The sequence below is a fragment of the Furipterus horrens genome, unplaced genomic scaffold, assembly GCF_987537825.1.
Source record: "Furipterus horrens unplaced genomic scaffold, mFurHor1.1.pri manual_scaffold_6, whole genome shotgun sequence".
Lineage (NCBI taxonomy): Eukaryota > Metazoa > Chordata > Mammalia > Chiroptera > Furipteridae > Furipterus > Furipterus horrens.
Genome location: NW_028327176.1, coordinates 89,688,708 through 89,707,419, shown reverse-complemented (window position 1 = coordinate 89,707,419; position 18,712 = coordinate 89,688,708). Strand labels below are relative to the sequence as shown.

At 38.2% G+C, this 18,712-nt stretch overlaps 1 protein-coding gene across 1 annotated transcript in view; it reads left to right on the top strand.

Moving 5' to 3' along the window:
* SLC26A8 (solute carrier family 26 member 8) overlaps positions 1-18,712 on the top strand; it is an 86,758-nt gene that overhangs the window by 54,883 nt on the left and 13,163 nt on the right. Inside the window, exons 8-10 of the mRNA XM_090280421.1 lie at positions 11,470-11,617; positions 12,437-12,550; positions 15,741-15,818. Coding sequence (XP_090136547.1) covers positions 11,470-11,617; positions 12,437-12,550; positions 15,741-15,818 — 340 coding nt within the window. The remainder of the gene's footprint in view (positions 1-11,469; positions 11,618-12,436; positions 12,551-15,740; positions 15,819-18,712) is intronic.

The following is an 18,712-nucleotide window of genomic DNA, read 5'->3' as shown; positions in this document are numbered from 1 at the left end:
TTTATTGATAGATGAATGGATAAAGAAAATGTATATATACATAATGGAATATTATTCAGCTGTAATAATGAAGGAAATCTTTCCATTTGCAACATGGATGGACCTCGAGAACATTATACTAAGTGAAATAAGTCAGAGAGAGAAAGATAATACCACATGATCTCACTTATATGTGGACTCTAAAAAAATAAAAACAAAAACAACTAACTCATAGATAGAGAGAACAGATTGGTAGTTGCCAGTGGTGGGGACTGGTGAGTGGTGAAATGGGTGAAGGGGGTCAAAAAGTACAAACTTGTTATAAAATAAATAAGTCATAGAGATGTAACATATAGCATGGTGACTATAGTTAATACTACTGTATTGTGTATTTAAAAGTTGCAGAGAGTATATCTTAAAAGTTCTCATCCTAAGGAAAAAAATTTGTAACTATGTGTGGTGACAGATGTTAACTAGATTTATTTTGATCATTTCACAATATATACAAATATGAAATCATATTTGGCTCAGTTGGTTGAGCATCATCCCACAAAGTAAAAGGTTGCCTGTTTGATTCCTGGTTGGGGTACATGCCTAGGTTGTGGGCCAGTCCCTTGTTGGGGTGTGTTCAAGATGCAACCAATCAATGATTAATGTTTCTCTCACATAGCCATGTCTCTCTCCTTATCTTTCTCCCTCACTTTTCTTGTCTCTAAAAATAAATAAATAAAATTTTTTTAAAAAGAGAAAATTAGACACTGTGTGCCGTCTGACAGAAGTATACATACCACCTGTGAAGTATTTTTGCCCTCACCTTGTCCTATATTTGACCAAACCTGAAGGGCTAACTACCAATTTACAGAAAATACAAGGAGACTATGTTAAATGACAAGAATTCAATCAGCAAAATATAGACTGTGGGATCTATAGGGCCAATGAACAGGCTTTCTTAACAAAAAACAAACAAACAAAATAGCAGGGAAAAAAAACAAAGATGTATAGAGGGAATCTAAAGCTTAAAAGGGATTTGAGTCTTAGCAACCAATTGTAATGTATGGACTTTATTTGTATTCTAACTTAAACACATTGTAAAATATATGTATATGAGACATTGGGGAAATTTGAACATTAATTATATGTTTTATAACATTAAGAAATCAGTAAAAAAATTTGTGTATATCTTTTAGAGAGGTACACTGAAATATTTACAGTTATATAACACCTGGAATTTGCTTCAAAATAATATTGGAATAGGCATTGGGTAGGGTTACATATAAAATAAGAGAGGTTATAAATTGTTAAGTGTTGAAACTGAGTGATGGGTACACTAGGGTTCATTATACTATTCTTTCTTTTGCCTATGTTTGGAAATTTTTCACTTTTAAAATAAAAGATCAAACATTTGTGCGTGGTACTATGTTGCATGCATATAAAGGGAACCAAAAACATAGCTTCTGAACCCCTAAGAAATCACAGCCTAAAATTTATCACACAGAAGCTGACTTAACAGATACTCTTGGCAACAGAGTATAATTACCAAACCATACACAAATAAACGAGCATTGTTTCTTATAAGAATTAGGATGGTCATTAATTCTCTGATCAGAAATCTTTTATAGTAACACTGACAAAGATGAAAGTTTATTGTCTCAAGGAGAGTTTCCTAGTTAACAATATGGTAGTAGATGTACCTGGGAATAAGTTCTGATCATGGTTATATGTGTTTGGCAATGTTTTGTATGATATGATCTTAGTAGAAATAGAATGTATTGACTTAGTAGAATCAGATGACCAAAGCAAAATGAACAAGTCTAAAAATTCTGGCGACTTCAAAACAAAAGGAGGTTAGAGAAGATGCTGGGAGATGGTGGAGTAGGAGGCACTAGGAATCTGTCCCTCCACTGAAGCAACAATTGCACTGGCACAATCTGCCTAATGTAACTACTTTGGAACTTTGGAGCCTATTGAAGGCTTATAATATCAAGAGGAAGACTTGAATGGGAAACTGTGTTTAATTTCAGTCAATTTAAGCTCTTAACAGAGTAGTGGCCGTCATACCTCACCCCACCTTCATGGCAGGCAGCATGCACATGTTCCTGGAGCAGCTTGCACACAGCTTGCAGGAGCCTGGGTGGGCCAAAAGGATGCCCTACTCCAAATTAGAATATCTGTGCTCTGACCACTGATTGCTGTTTCCCATCACAGAGGTGCAGACAAGAGGTGGGCAGCCATTCTTTTTCCACCTCACCCCTATTGTTGCAAAGCCCTCTCCCTCTGGCTGAAGTGACTTCCATAGGATATGAAGGACCAGAGACCCCTTCTATCCTTTTCATTTTTCTCTTTCCCCCCCCCCCTTTGGAATTCAGACACGGATGATAAGGACATTAGAAAAACAACTGCCTATACAGGGAAAATTAGAGAATGGCTCAAAAAAGACCAGACAAGACCTTAAATTTTACCTCAGCTAATCCTTGGTATAGCAACAGCCTACAACAACAACAACAAAAAAACAATAACACAAACAGCAAACCTTGGGAAGGGGGAGAATCTGATTTCCAGAGCTACCATATTATTAGATTCAAATATCCAGTGTTCAACAAAAATTAGAAGGCATACAAAGAGGAAGTATGACCTATTCAAAGGAAAAAAGTAAATCATCAAAAGCTGGCCAGGTGGCTCAGTTGGGTGAAGCATCATCCTGTACACCAAAAGGTTGCAGTTCGATCCCAGATCAGGGCACATACTTAGGTCGCAGGTTAGATCTCTGGAAAGGGTGCATACGGGAGGCAACCTTTCAATGTTTCTCTCTCCCATTTATGTTTCTCCCATTTAGGTGTCTCTCTCTCTCTCTCTCTCAAAGTCAATAAACATATCATTAGGTGAGGATTAAAAAAACTATCCTGAAAATGACTCAATGGGCAGTCTATTGGACAAAGACTTAAACAATTGTCTTAAAGAACTAAAGGAAGATGTGGAGAAAGTCAAGAATATGATGTATAAACAAAATGGAAATATCAAAAAAGAGAAAAACTAAAAGAAAAGGAAGTCTGGGGCTATGAAGTATAATAACTGAATAAAAACTCACTACAATCGTGTGCCACATAATGACATTTCAACAACAAACTGCATACATGACAGTGATCCCATAAGACTATAATGGAGCTGGAAAATTCCTATTATGTGGTGACATCATAGCCATCCTAACATTGTAGAGCAATGCATTACTCATGTGTTTGTGGTGATACTGGTATAAACAAACTTACTGCACTGCCACTCATATAAAGCATAGCACATTTAATGGTGAACAAGTACATAAAACTTAATACTGATGATAAATGACTGGTACTGGTTTATATATATTCTATACTATACTGTTATTGTTATTTTAGAGTGTAGTCTTTCTACTTATTAAAAAAGTTTGCTGTTAAACAGTGGTCTGTGTTACGCCAGCAGCAGCCTCATACATTTCATGTTTGCCACGCCTCTGATTGCATCATTTTTCTTTTGTGCTTGATTTAATCTTGTGTTGTTTCCATTCGTTGTGGCCACTAAGCATACAAAACCTACTGTTAAGGTTGTCAGTAAGAGGCCACGTTAAATGATTAAACTGGATACAAAATTAAAAGTGATCAAGGACTATGAAGGTGGAAAATCAGTAATGGTTATTGCTTGCAAGTCGCATACATTCCATTGTACCATAGCTATGATCTTGAAAAGCAAGGATCTTGGCACCTGTTAAAGGATCTACTTCATTGAAGGCAACAAGACTAACAAAAACTCAAAAAGGGCTATATAGGTCATGAAGAAACTTCTAATGTTCTGGATCAGAGACCAGACATAGAATTATGTCTCTCAGCACCATGACAATCAGGGCCACAGCAAAAAGTTTGTGATGTTGAGAGAAAAGACTGGACCCAACTACAGTGTTGCATTTGCTGCTAGCTCTGGGTGTCTTAAATGATTGAAGATTCATTACATAATGTGAAAGAGAGTGGCAAGTCTCTGAGTGCTGATGTGAAGGAAACTCTCAATAAGCTGATTGTGGAGGGAAATTATTGCCAGAATGAATATTCAATATGGATGAAAAACCTCACTATTCTGGAAATGGATGCCTGAAGGAACTTCCATCCATAAGAAGGCCAAGCAATTTCAGGTCTCAAGGCTTTTAAGAACAGGATAACAGTCCTGCTTGGGGGCAATGTTGCAGGCTAAAAATGGAAATCCTTTGTGACCTGGCACAGTGAAGACCCCAGCACCTCCAAGTATATCAATAAGCACACATTGCCAGTGTACACAGGAGCAATACATACTGGGTGACCCAGATCCTCTTCTAAGATGCTCTCCTGAATTACTCTAACAGCACAATGGAGAAGTACTGTTTAGAGAATAACATACCTCTCAAGATTCTGCTTATTGTTGATAATATTCCCAAATATGCTCCTTTTATTGGTGATCTTCATTCCAATATCAAAGTGGTGTTTCTCCCTCTAAACATTACCTCTTTGATCCAATGAAGACCTTTGCTCTGGCTACTGCTGCAACAAACAAAGACACTGATGCAATTCTGGAAGTAATACAACATACATGACTGCATCCAGAGCCTTGCTTGGACATGGGGTGATGTCACCAAGGAGTGTATGCATGGCATCTGGAAGAAGACATTCAAGTTTTTTCCATGACTTCAAAGTATTTGCCAAGGATAAGGAGGTTGCACAAATCAACAAGGCTGTGGTTGAGCAGGCAAACAACTTTAACCTGGGTGTGTGTCAGGATGACACTGAGGAGCTTGCAGAGGCAGTTCCTGAGGAGCTGACTAATGAGGAATTGTTGGAACTGGAACAGGATCCTGTAGCTGAAGAACCAGCAAGAGAAAAGGAAACTGCAGGAACAGAAGAACCCTCAACAAAATTAACAGTGAAGGTTTAACAGAAGCTTTGCAGATCTCAACAAGCTCTTTGAAAACCTAGACCCAACACTGAAAGGTTTTTATTAATAGAAATGTTCATGGTGCATTATCTGCTTATAATCAAATTATGACAAAAAAGAAACAAACCAAACAGACCACCATAGACATAATTTCTAAAAAGAGTGACGTCTCCTCAAGAAGAGCCTCAGGAAGGTCCTTCAGTAAGTATTCCAGAAGAAGGCATTATTATCATAGGAGAGGACAGCTCCATGCATGTTATTGCCCCTGAAGACCTTCCAGTAGGACAAGATGTGGTAGAGAGTAATATTAATGATCTTGACCCTGTGTAAGCCTAGGCTAATGTGTGTGTTTGTGTCTTAGTTTATAAGCAAAAGGTTTAAAAAGGAAAAAATTAAAATAAAAAAATAAAAAGTTATAGAACAAGGACATAAGGAAATAAAATGTTTTGTACAGTTGTATGATGTGTTTGTATTTTAAGATAAGTGTTATTACAAAAGAGTCAAAAAGTAACAAAAAATAAGTTTATGAAGTAAAAGGTTATAGTAAATTAAGGTTAATTTATTCTTGAAGAAAGAAAAAATTTTAAAGAAATTTAGTGTAGCCTAAGTGTACAGTGTTTATAAAGTATAGAGTAGTGTACAGTAATGTCCTAGGTTTTTGTATTCACTTCCTACTCACTCACTGACTCACCCTGAGCAACTTCCAGTCCTGCAAGCTTCATTCATGGTAAATGCCCTATACAAATATACCATATTTTATTTTTATATCATTGTCTTACTGTACCTTTTCTATGTTTAGATATATTTAGATGCACAAGTACTTAACTACTGTGTTATAATTGCCTACAGTATTCAGTACAGTAACATGTTATACAGGTTTGTAGCCTAGAAGCAATGGTACTGCATAGCCTAGGTGTATAGGAGGCTGTACCATCTAGGTTTGTGTAAGTGCACTCCATGGTGTTTGCACAGTGATGAAATCACCTAATGAAACATTTCTCAGAATGTATCCCCCTCGTTAAGCAATACATGGCTGTAGAGGTATCCATAGGCAGGTTTGAGCAATCAAAAGAATCAGTGAACTGGAAAACAGGACCATGGAAATTAATGAGTCTGAGGAACAGAAAAAAAAATCAGAGACAAGTGAACAGAGCTTAAGGGACCTCTGGGACACCATCAAGAAGACCAACATAGTCATCATGGAGTCTCAGAAGCAGAGGAGAAAGAGAAATGGGTGAAGAGAATATTTGAAGAAATAATGGCTGAAAATACCCCAACTTTGATGAAAGATATGAATATAAACATCTAAGAAGCTCAACAAATTCCCAGTAAGATGAACTTAAAGAGACCCACACCTAGACACATTATAATCAAACTTTCCAAAGACAAAGAGAATCTTAAAAGCAGCAGGAGAGAAGTGACTCATCACACAAAGGGCTCCACAACAAAATAATGAACAGATTTCTTGTCAGAAAATTTAGAGGCCACAGTGTAATGGGTCAACATATTTAAAATACTAAAAGAAAAAAAGGATCAATAAAGATTTCTATATCAAGCAAAACTTCTTTAAAAGTGAAGGGGAAATTAAGACATTCCCAGATAAACAAAAACTGAGGGAGTTCATTACCACTAGACCTGCCTTGCAACAAATGCTCAAGGGAGTTCTGCAAGGGGAAATGAAAGGACACTAAACAATAACTTGAAGCTGTATAAAAAAATTATTTTTCAAAAAAAAAGTAAATATTGGGCAATTATAAGTTACTATTATTGTTACAATGCCTTTTTAACCCCATATTTTGATTTCTACATATATTTAAGAGACTAATGCTTTTAAAAGAATGATTTATGTTTTGGAGTATACAACATATGAGGTGGAATTTTGTGACATCACTAATCAAAAGAGTGGGGATAAAGCTGTAAAGGAACAAAACTTTTATATGTTATTGAAGTTAAGCTGGTATAAATTCAAATTAGAGTGTTATAACTTTAGAATGTTAAATGTAATCCCCATGGCAACCACAAAGAAAATAGCTATAGAATATACGCAAAAGGAAATTATAAAGAAATTTAAACACTTCACTACAAAAAATCAACTAAATATCAAATTACCACACTGTACACTTACAATTTTATTTGTCAATTGTATCTCAATACAGAGAACAGAAAGAAACACATTTTAAGAAACAAAAAAATCAACTAAACACAAAAGAAGACAGTAATGCAGGAAATAAGGACAAATAAAGCTATAAGGCATGTAAAAAACAAATGGCAAAATTACAAGAGTAAGTTCCTCTTTATCAGTAATTACTTTAAATGTAAATGGGTTAAACTCTCCAACCAAGAGACAGAGATTGGCAGAATAGATAAAAACACATGATTCAACAATATGCTTTCTGCAAGAGACACATTTTAGATCCAAAGACAAATTAATAGAAAGTGAAAGGAAGGGAAAATATATTCTATGTAAGTAGTAACCTAAAGAGAGCAGGAGTGGATATACTAAAATCTGACAAAATAGACTTTAAATTTAAAAAGCTAATTGTGGTCCGAAGACTTTCATTCAAGATGGAGGCATAAGTAGACACACTTCACCTCCTTGTGCAACCACAAGAATCACAACTAACCTCAAAACAAAAAACATCCAGAACTGCCAGAAAATCGAACTGTATGGAAGTCCGACAACCAAGGATTTAAAGAAGCCATAGTTATCCAGACCGTTAGGAGGGATGGAGACAAGGAGCCCAGGCATGGTATGGAGAGGTGGCAGCAGCAGCAGAACAGGTGGTCTCATATTCACGTGGTGGATAAAAATCAGGAGGGATACCTTGGGAGCAAGCGATCCCAGCCCCAGACTAGACTGCATGGCCCAGAGTTCCAGCACTGGGAAAAGAATGCCTCATAACTTTTTCCTGGAAAATCCAGAGGGGTTGGAGTGATGGAAGAAACTGCCAGTTACTCAGAGAGTCCATCTAAAGGGCCTGCATGGTCTTAAAATGTATGCAAACACACCCACTCTGGGATTCAACACCAAAGCAATAGTTGAATGGGTGCCAATCACATAGGGGTAGTGGGGAAAGTGACTGAAAGCAGGGCTGGTACCAAACAAGCCTCCAGAAGCCAGGCAGTGGCACTGTCTCCTCTCTGACTGCCCCCACCCCCGACAGTACTACAAAGCTGTGAAGCTGGTTGTCCTGCCTGGGTGACAATCAACAAAATAAAAAGGGAACCTACTGTATGGGAGAACATATTTGACAATGAAACATCTGATAATAGGTTAATTTTCAAAATACACTCAACACCCAGAAGACAAACAATACAATTAAAAATGGGCAAAGGGTCTGAATAAACATTTCTCCAAAGAGGACATATAGATGGCCAATAGACATAAGAAAAACCGCTTAGCAACACTAACCATCAGAGAGACAGAAATTAAAACCACAATGAGCCCTGGCTGGTGTGGCTCCATGGTTTGAGCCCCAGCCAGTGAACCAAAGGGTCTCTGGTTCAATTCCCATCAGGGCACATGCCTGGGTTGTGAGTCAGATCCCTGGTTGGGGGGCGTGTGAGAGGCAACCACACATTGATGTTTCTCTCCCTCTCTTTCTCCCTTTCTACCCCTCTCTCTAAAAATGAATAAATATTTTTTTAAATGACAACAAACACAACTATCAACAATTGAATCTAAAAAACAAAAATAAAAAGCAAACTAAACAAACAACCAGAATAGGAACAGAATCATAGGTATGGGGATCATTTGGAGGGTTATCAGCTGGGAGGGAGAAGAGGGAGAAATGAGGAAATGGTGCAGGGATTAAGAAGCATAATCAGTTGGCACAAAATAGACAGGGGGTTGTTAAGAATAATATAGGAAAGGGTAAAGCAAAAGAACTTATATGCATGACCCATGGACATGAACTAAGGGGGGGTGGGATTCTTGAGGGTAGGGAGGTACCTGGCGGAGGGGGCGAAGGGGGAAAAATTGGGACAACTGTAATAGCATAATCAACAAAATATACTTTAAAAAGCTATATATGAAAATCTACAACAAACATCTCGCTCAGTGTTGAAAGGCTGAAAGTTTATCCTCTGAGGTCAGGAACAAGGCAAAGATGCTCACTTTCACCACTTCCGTTCAACATAGTATTAGAAGTTCTAGCCAGAGCAAGTAGGCATTAAAAAAAGGCATCCAAATTGGAAAGGAAGAAGTAAAATTATCTCCCTTTGTAGATGATATGAGTTTATATATAGAAAACCCTAAAGATTCCACAGGCAAACAATTGTTAGAATGAATAAACAAATTTAGCAAGTAGCTGGACACAAAGCCAACACACACAAAAAGACAGCTTTTCTATACACTAACAGTGAACAATCTGAAAAGGAAATTATGGAAACAATTCCATTTACAATAGCATCAAAAAGAATAAAAATATAGGAATTAACCAAGGAGGTGAAAATCTTACACAATGAAAGCTACAAAACATTGGTAAAGTAAATTAAAGAAGATAAAAATAAATAGAGATACATCTTCAGGCAGTCAGCAGATTCAATGCAATCCCTATCAAAATCCCAATGAAGATTTTTGCAGAAATAAAAAAAAAATTCTAAAATTCATACGGAATCTCAAGGAGCCCAAAATAGCCAAAACAATTCTGAAAAAGGTTAACAAAGTTGGAGGACTCACATTTCCTAATTTTAAAACTTACTACAAAGCAACAGTAATCAAAAACAGTGTGGTACCAGCATAAAGGTAGACATACAGACCAATGGAATGGAGAACTCAGAAATAAACCCTCACATCGTGGTCAAATGACAAGGGTGCCAGGACCACTCAGCAGGGGAGGACTGTTTTTTCAACAGTGGTGCTGGGAAAACTGGAAGTCCAGATGCAAAAGAATACAGTTGGACTCTTACCTAATATCTATATGAAAATTATCTCAAAACTGATAAAAAAAAACCTGAATGTAAAACCTAAAACTATAAAACTCTTAGAAGAGAACATAGGGCAAAAGCTTCATACATTGGATTTGGCAATGATTTCTTGGATATGACACCAAAGATATAGGCAACAAAAGAAAAGAGACAAATTAGACTTCATGAAAATTAAAAACTTTTGTGCATCAAAAGACACAATATGCAGAGTAAAAAGGTAACCACAGAATAGAAAATATTTGCAAATCATATCTTATAAGGGATTAATATTCAAAATATATAGAGAACTCCTGATAATCAACAACAATAACAAAAAAGCCCATTCAGAAAATGGGGAAAGGACTTGAGTAGTCATTTTTCCAAAGAAGATATATAATTGGGCAATAAGCACAAGTTAAGACATTCAGCATCACTAATCATTAGGGAAATGCAAATCAAAACTACAATGATATAACACCTCACACCCATTAGGATAGCTACTTAAAAAAGGACAAAATAACAAGAGTTGGTAAAGATGTGAAAACATGAAATCCTTGTGCAGTTAATAAAAATGTAAAATGTGGAAAGCAGTATGGCAGTTCCTAAAAAAATTAAAAATAGAATTTCCATATGAGGCAGTAATTCTACTTCTGAACATATGCCCTGCAAAACTGAAAGCAGAGTCTCAAGTTATTTGTGAACCCAAGTTCATGATAGTGAAAATGTGGAAGAAACTGTAAGTGTCCATCAGTGGATGAATGGATAAGCAAAATACCGTCCATACATTCATACAATAAAAGATTATTCAGCCTCAAAAAGGAAGGAAATTCTGATGTATACTACAACATGGATGAACCTTGAGGACATTATACCAGGTGAAATAAGTCAGTCACAAAAAGACAAATACAGTATAACTCACTTATATGAGGTACCTATTAGAGTAGTCAAAATCATCAAGATAGAAAGTAGAATGGTGGTTGCCAAGGCTGGGGGAAATAGTTATTGAGTAATGAATACAGAGGTACAGTTTTACAAGATGATGATGATGGTTGCACATTATGAGTGTACTTAATATTACTGAACTGTACACTTAAAAATGCATAAGGTGGTAAATTTCATGTTACGCATTTTTTACTACAATAACAAAAACTTGAAGAAAAAAAACACAGGAGGGAAGGTGTGGATAGAATTGGAAGTAATTTGTATAAAGGAAAATGACTAAAATCACACCTTGAATGATTTGAGTGTGAATAGAAGGGAACACAGTAAGCTTTTTAGCTCTAAACCATCTTAGGTGTGATATCTGCCTATTGTTTGCCCAGTGGTATAGTCTCAAATACTGTAAGTAAACCATTTCTCATCAATCTTTGTGGTTTTGTCTGTTCTATTTGTTCCCATTGCTATATGGCAGAAACCTTGAACTAGAAGACAGCAGAGCATGTTCTCTTAATGGCTTTTGTCGTTTGGCTCAGTTTGTGGGCAGCTTTGGCAGGCTGCTGCCTCAATTGTTCTTCTCTCTGTTTTTGGATGGTTGGTTGTTTGTTTTCAGTTTTGATTTTTAAGCATCAGGTCCACCCTGTATAACATGGATGGAGTTGGGGAGGTGCCAATAAATAATTCCTGCTCTCCAGGAATAATTCCACGCTTTTATTCCAGCTTCCTGTTTCCTGTAACGCCAGACTTCAACATTCTTCGGGAAATTATTTTAGAAGCCTTCTTCTTAGCTTTAGTGAGCTCCTCACTGCTCATATTTCTGGGCAAGAAGATTGCCAGTTTCCATAACTATAATGTCAATTCCAACCAGGTGAGAGGACGGGCCTTTCTATTACTTCCTCTGACACTTAAGTCTTTGTTCTCTAATCTGAGACTCAAGCTAATGTGAAGACTGGACTCTTCAGTAACCAGAGAATCACTTGGACCATCATTTAAACTCTAATTACCAAAGGAATTTTGAGAAGTGTGGGACACTTAATTCTGAACCTGACATGTTATTCCTCTAGAGCAGATAGGGTGTAGGGATGTGAGAAGGTAACGTATGGCAGCATGTTGTTGAGCTAGTAGAGCTCCTCTCCTCTTAAATTTATCTTCCTTTCCACCAAGTCCTTAGAAGTCAGCCACATTCTGAGGTGCCATAAGAAATGATATGGAACAATAAGACCGGGCTACTGATATATATAATTAAGTCGATCTCCCAGAAATTGTTGTCTTTTTTGTTTTTGGAACATTTCCTTCTGAGTTCATCCCTTTCCCTAGGACTCAAAAAGGAAATATGAAAGCACGCGGTGTCCCAGTTTGACTTTCAAGATAGTTTAGAAGGGAGAGAAAAAAAAAAGTACTATGTTCTCTCTGTCATTCTAAGTCCTAGTGATCATCAGAGGGAGAATAAAATGCAAAAGTCTCCTTTTCTCACTTTGAAAATCACTAGCTAAAATGAAGTTTCACCCTAATCTAGAAATCAGATTTGCCATCCTTTTGTTCTTTCTAAGAATATTTCAGTGTTATTTGAAGTGATATAAACAACCTATCCTCATACACAAGAAATAGATAGGGTATCTTCTGTTCAAACTTAAATCAGCATTCTTCAACAAATAATGGGCCTAAATTGTTTGCCATTTCTTTATAGGATTTAATAGTCATTGGCCTTTGCAATGTCGTCAGCTCATTTTTCAGATCTTGTGTGTTTACTGGTGCTGTTGTCAGCACTATTATCCAGGATAAATCTGGAGGAAGACAACAGGTATGTTGCAACAGAACTTGATCTCTAACCTATAAAGATATTTATGTCTATTCATATATATATATATATATATATATATATATATATTCATAGAAAGGAACTGCATTTGTTTAATCATGATGTTATTTAATTTTTAAATTGCATTTATTGGAGTGACATTAGTTAATAAAATTATATAGGTTCAGCTGTACAATTCTATAACACATCATCTGTATATTGTACTGTGTGTTCACCACCCCAAGTCCAGTCTCCTTCCATCACCATTTATCCCCCATTTACTCTCTTCTACTTCTCCCACCCCCCTTCTCCTCTGGTAATCACCATGTGGTTGTCTGTGTCTCTGAGGTTTTTTGTTTTTTGTTTTCTTTCTTTAATCACCTTTTTCACCCAGCCCCACAATGCCCCTCCCCTCTGACAGCTGTCAGTCTGTTCTCTATCTCTTGTTTGTCGGTTCAGTTTGTTCATTAGATTCCTCATATGAGTGAAATCATATGGTAATTGTCTTTCTCTGACTGGCTTATTTCACTTTGTATAATGTTCGCCATTTTATTACTTTTCAACGTTATACTTGTTGGGGAAGATCTCTTGGAAGAATTTGGATTTCATGCTTGCCTTAATTTTTGCATAGGTTTGTGTCTTAAAAGTTATTTGTCATTGTGGAACTTGAAAGTCATTTTCTATAGTGGTATTATTCTATGTGAGAAGTTTCTCTATATTAGCCTACACAACAAACAAACAAACAAACCCCAAAACACCTATTTTCCATATAACATCTCTAAAAGGTAATATTTCAGGTAAACCAACCATCACCTATTAACATTTTTTTCTATGAGAGATATATTTTCAGTCCTAGTCTGGGAAAGCAATAATACAACTTTGTATCCTGGCAGCCAAACTAGAAACTTTCCTGGCTGCCTCCAAGGGCCTGGCATGGGGCTCTTATGATAGAAAGTAAGGTCTTTGTCTAGATGAGACTCCCTAGTAGAATTAATGACCACTCTGCCTTGGGTAAGAGAAAGTTATCTAGGTCAGTCTCTCTTCAGGTGTTCTGAGTTAGTCACTGAAACAATGTGCACCGGAGGATGGGGCGGGGGAAAGGGAGAATGATGGTAAGGTGGCTCTGAAGGCAAACCTCCTTGTCTAACTGCAGGCATGAGGGCAATGTTCATGAATTTTTAACTTACTAGATAAAAGTTATAACTTTACAACATGAGAAGTGTGCCATCTCAGCTATGTAGCCTGATGAAATGTCAAAGAACTGTCAGAATTGAAACCAGGGAATGGGTCATGGTTCAGAAGGCAGAGAAACAGCAACAAAGGTCAAAGACAAGCTTAGGCTGCCAAAGCATGGTAAGCAGGTATAGCCATGCTCAGAAACTGAAGTGTCAGAAGAATGGACACTAAATTGTAATGGGGAAAGGTAAAGTGTCATAGTCCATGGCTAAATTTTGGTGAAATATAAGGTGAAAGCTAATAAAAGTCAGAAGATTAAGCAGGGGCAAGAGTGTGTGTGAGTCTAGAGTAAGACCACTTTATATCAGTCTATGTGGATTGAACTTTGTTGTTATGGAGCCAGATTCACTGGCTTTATGGAGTAGCCCTCTTCCCTTACTCATGAACAGAAAGAAGGTGAACTATGTTAAAAAAGAAGGGTGTTTTATGCAAGAGCAAAAAAAAAAAAATTGAAGTCAAAATGAGAGGGTTTTATGATAGGAAGACATGGAAATGGCAATTCCAGACTTTAGTTCCCAGTAACTTTTGACAACACACTGTTGATTCAGTACATAAGTATAACATAAAGGTGCACACAGTTGGAAAAAACTAAATCACAGTGCAAGTAAAATTAAGTGCAGAGTAAGTACAACAAATAAAAAGTGCCATAAATATTGCAAGTAAGAGAGTGATGGAGAAAGGGGGACTTCCAGGGGTTATGGAAGGAGGGTTAGATACATATAGATGGTGGGAAGGGAGAAGAGCTTCAGGTCAGCCTGGGAGTGGCCTGTGCCTGCCGGACCAAGTGCCTGCCTCCACGGCAGCCCATGGCTCTCGTCCTGTTCTCTGTTGCTGCATTGTTCTCTGGTGCAGCACACCCTCCTACCAATGGCAGCTCTCTGCAGTGACCCTTCTTGGGAGGCATGTTTCTGAGGCCCTGATTTGCTCAGTGCAAATCACTAGTTCAGGCAGAGAATGCTGCTGGCCCCTGGCCCTGCATATGGAAGTCGCCCAACCTCCACTCTGATTTGGACCCGCAAAAGCTTCTTAGACTAGTTCAGCCTTCTTCATCAGTGGGTGGTCCCTCCACCCCTTCTCTCTGGGGACTTTTGATTCACTCTTCATGAGAACACCTCTACTTCTTCAACTTTCCTTAGGACTAAAGAGAAGCTAGGGGTCTGGCTCTGAACCCCTCAGACATGACCTGCCACCAAGGGCAGCTTTATTTTCTTTGTCTGGCATAAATACAAGCTGTGTATATTTGTGTGTCTGAATTTCTCTTTAATTTTTCCTGGTCTAGAACCCACTTGTCTTCCCTTGTTGCAGCCCTTCCAGCCATGGCCTGGGCCTGAGGTGTTGGCAGGCCCACAGCAGAAGGGATGTGAAGAGCCCCAGGCCTATGTCCAGTTGGATTGTCCCCCCGTCCACCTTCCTGCTTATTCAGTTCGGATCACAGTGCTTCCCTGTTCTCCCTGAGTGGGTTCCTTTCCTTCTTCTCTGCTTTCCAAGAACTGGCTTCCTTGCCTTGTCCCCGTGCTCAAGAGTGAGCGGTGGGATATTTATTGATAAGAAAAGTAAAATGGTTGGGACTTCAGGGCTGACAGTGATGACTCTACTGGGGCTTTTCTAAACTGTTCAAGGAGGGGTTCAAGTTAGGAAGGAATGCACTCAGGGTTTTAGGAGACTTCAGATTCATAGCAAAAAGCTATGGCAATAAAGATTCAAATATCCAAGACAATTTGCAACTTTTCAGAAAGCAGTTATGTGTTCACTCAAAGACTATGTATTTAGCATGTTAGTTTAGCACTTAGGCAAGACCTGACAATATCAGTTCAACAAAAATGCACTTATGCTGATGATTATACTCAACTCCTTTTAAGAAAAACTGACATGCTTCTTACCAAGCCGAAGGCCTCAGTTGCAGGCAGGGACCGATATGCTCCTGATGGTCTTTCTCCAACCCACTCTGTCTCCACAGTTTGCATCTCTGGTAGGAGCAGGCGTGATGCTGCTCCTGATGGTGAAGGTGGGACACTTCTTCTACGAACTGCCAAATGTAAGTAGTCTGATCTAATAACTAAGCCAAGAAAGCCTGATCTCCAGATTGCATCTTGGTGGGTATCTCTGAGGAGAATTGCATTCAGCTTGTCCCCAGTGGCTGCCCCCGCTTGTCGCCAGCCCCCTTCCTTTAAAATAATAGCATCTACCTCACAGAACTGGGAGTTAATTAAGATGTTTTACATAATATAGAGAGAACAGTGTTAAGCTAATAATAAACACTCAAGAAATATTAGTCATTATTGTATTATTTGCATCCTTATTAATCATTTTAATTGTTTAAACTATAAAGTAAGCTTTATAAGTAAGGATTCAGTTAAAGATGATCAAAATAGACTTCAGATGCCAGAACGCCCATTTCCAACACAGGCTTACTCACTGTGCACTCATGCCATCTGGTTTCCTAAACTGTTTCCAGAAGGCCTTGTTTTGCATTCGTGTGAACTCGATCCCTCTCTTGCTTCCACACTGTCTCTTGGTTAGTTTACAATGCTAAAAGGCAGGGTCTGAAAGTTGAGTTATAACTGTGATCAGCTAGGATGCTCCTATATACTTATGTTCCATTTCTTCCCTTTGCATGAAACTGACCACCTTGCATTGAGAGATTCCAGGTGTGTTAATTACTGGCTATAATCAATTTATTCTAAGTTAAAATAGAAATCAATGTTCAGTCACCATAATTTCCTTTTAAATTTCTTTAATGTTCCCTTTAGGTAGTACTAAGGGATGGGGGAGGAGGTTTCATTCCTGGTGTTGGCAGCTTGGTTACACACTGAGGTGGCAGTCCTGAAGCTGGAGTGGTTGTAACTGCCACCCCCATCCTTTTGAACATGCCGATTCCACCTGGTGAATATCAGGTGGCTGCAGAGCAGGACCACCTCAAGGCTGTTGCTGCCTTCTGCTCTTGTGATTCAGGGCCCTTGAAACCCAGCCATGGAATCATCTATGCCTGGAGGGTGGGATTAAGCTTGTTATTTATTACACTAGCTGGCCTCTGATTCCCAGCAGAAGTCATCTCCAGAATTTAGTTTGTATAGCACCTTTGGTGCAATCGCCCTTGGAGTCTGTTTTAGCAAATCCATTCACTAATTTACATTGAACATTGATTTTTTTTTTTCTTCATAGCTAGAAGAATAAGAATTTTTTAAAATTCCAAACAAATAAAAATCTGTCAGAATTCTCTGAAGGCTAGTGATAAAAGTAGGTAGCACTCCTTTATTATAAATATGTTAGATACAGAACAATCCCTGCTTTTGGCTACCCATGCTATGTCACATTATTTTTACAGCATCTTGTTAGGATGTTTCTGGTGAGAAAATGTGAACACAATCTAATCGGTGGAATATCTGAATTACTATTCTGATGGAGCTCTGTGGGTATTAAAGATTCCTGTCTTCTTTGAAAGACTATAAATAGCTTCTTGCAAAATCCATATTGGAAGAATTGTTGGAACATCCTGGCTAGGATATCAATTAGTTAGCAAGGGGACGAACACAAAATTTTTAAAACATGATACAATATAGTATATTCAATATTGTTTAAATTGGTGTAAAAAAAATAGAACATACCAAAATGTTAACAATGGTAATCTCTTGAATGATGGAAATGACATATAAATTTAATTCTTCTTTACACATGAGCATGTCTAACGTTAGTATTTAGAAAGGTAAATTTTTTATTTATGAAAATATGTTTTCTCTTCCCATTCCTTCTCTCAAGCCAAAAGTCTTACAAAAACCCTATGAAATTGAAATTCTTTTTCTTCTCACCACATCTCCCTGCAAATTGCAGAAAGTTTAGAGATGCCAGGCTGGAAAGAAGATGAAAATGGGAAAGAAGTAATTTCTGCTAATTCATCTTTGCTCTTTCCTCCTCTTCTGTTGAGTCCAGCTGGTCACTGAGTAACCTCAGAAAACCAGAGAAAGTTTGGATCCAGTCTTCCTGGCGTAGGATCAGTTCTAATTTGCAGGCAGAGTATATAGAGGAGAGGATGACTAGGAAAAGGCTGAGAAATGTTAAGCCAGTTCTAGGACTTCATGAACACACAAAAATGTTTCTTAAAGTAGGTTAGTTCTGTTTCAAGGCCTTGATGATTTTTACATCTGACGAGTATAGATTTTTTAAAAGATTTATTTATTTATTTTTAGAGAGCGGGAAGGGAAGGAGAGAGTGAGAGAAATATTGGTGCGAGAGAGAAACATCAATCCGTTGCCTCTTGCACGTGCCCCAACCAGGACAAAAACCATAACCCAGGCATGTGCCCTGATGAGGAGTCATTGAACTGGCAACTCTTCACCCTGTGGACGACACCCAACCAACTGAGCCACACCAGTCAGGGCATGAATGTAGATTTTCACTTTCTCATATTTAAGAAACTTTCAGGACTTCTGGCCAAGATGGAGGCGTAGACAGACACGGTACGTCTCCCTCCATAACTAAGAAGGAATATAACTACCTCAAAACTAGAAACAACCAGAAGTTCTAGAAAATCAAACTGCATGGAAGTCCAGCAAACAAAGAAATAAAGAAGAAATACTTATCCAGACAGATAGGAGGGGCAGAGAGGACACGGTGTGGTGGCAGCAGCAGTAGGCTGGCAGAAAGCTCAGTCACACATTTTAAAAAGTCAGGAGAAACACCTGGGGAGCGTTCCCAGCTCCTCACTGGACCTCAAAGCCCATGGTCCCAGCACTGGGGAAAATCAAGCCTCATTGCTTCTGACTGTGCAGACCAGTGGGGTTGGGGAGCAGGCAGAAACTGCCGGTTTCTCAGCAGGTCCACTTGTTTAAAGGGCTCCCATGGTTGTGGAATGTCCACAGACCCACCCACTCTGGGAACGACGGCCAGGACAATAGCTAGAGAGGCACCAGTCTCATACGGAAATGGGAGAAG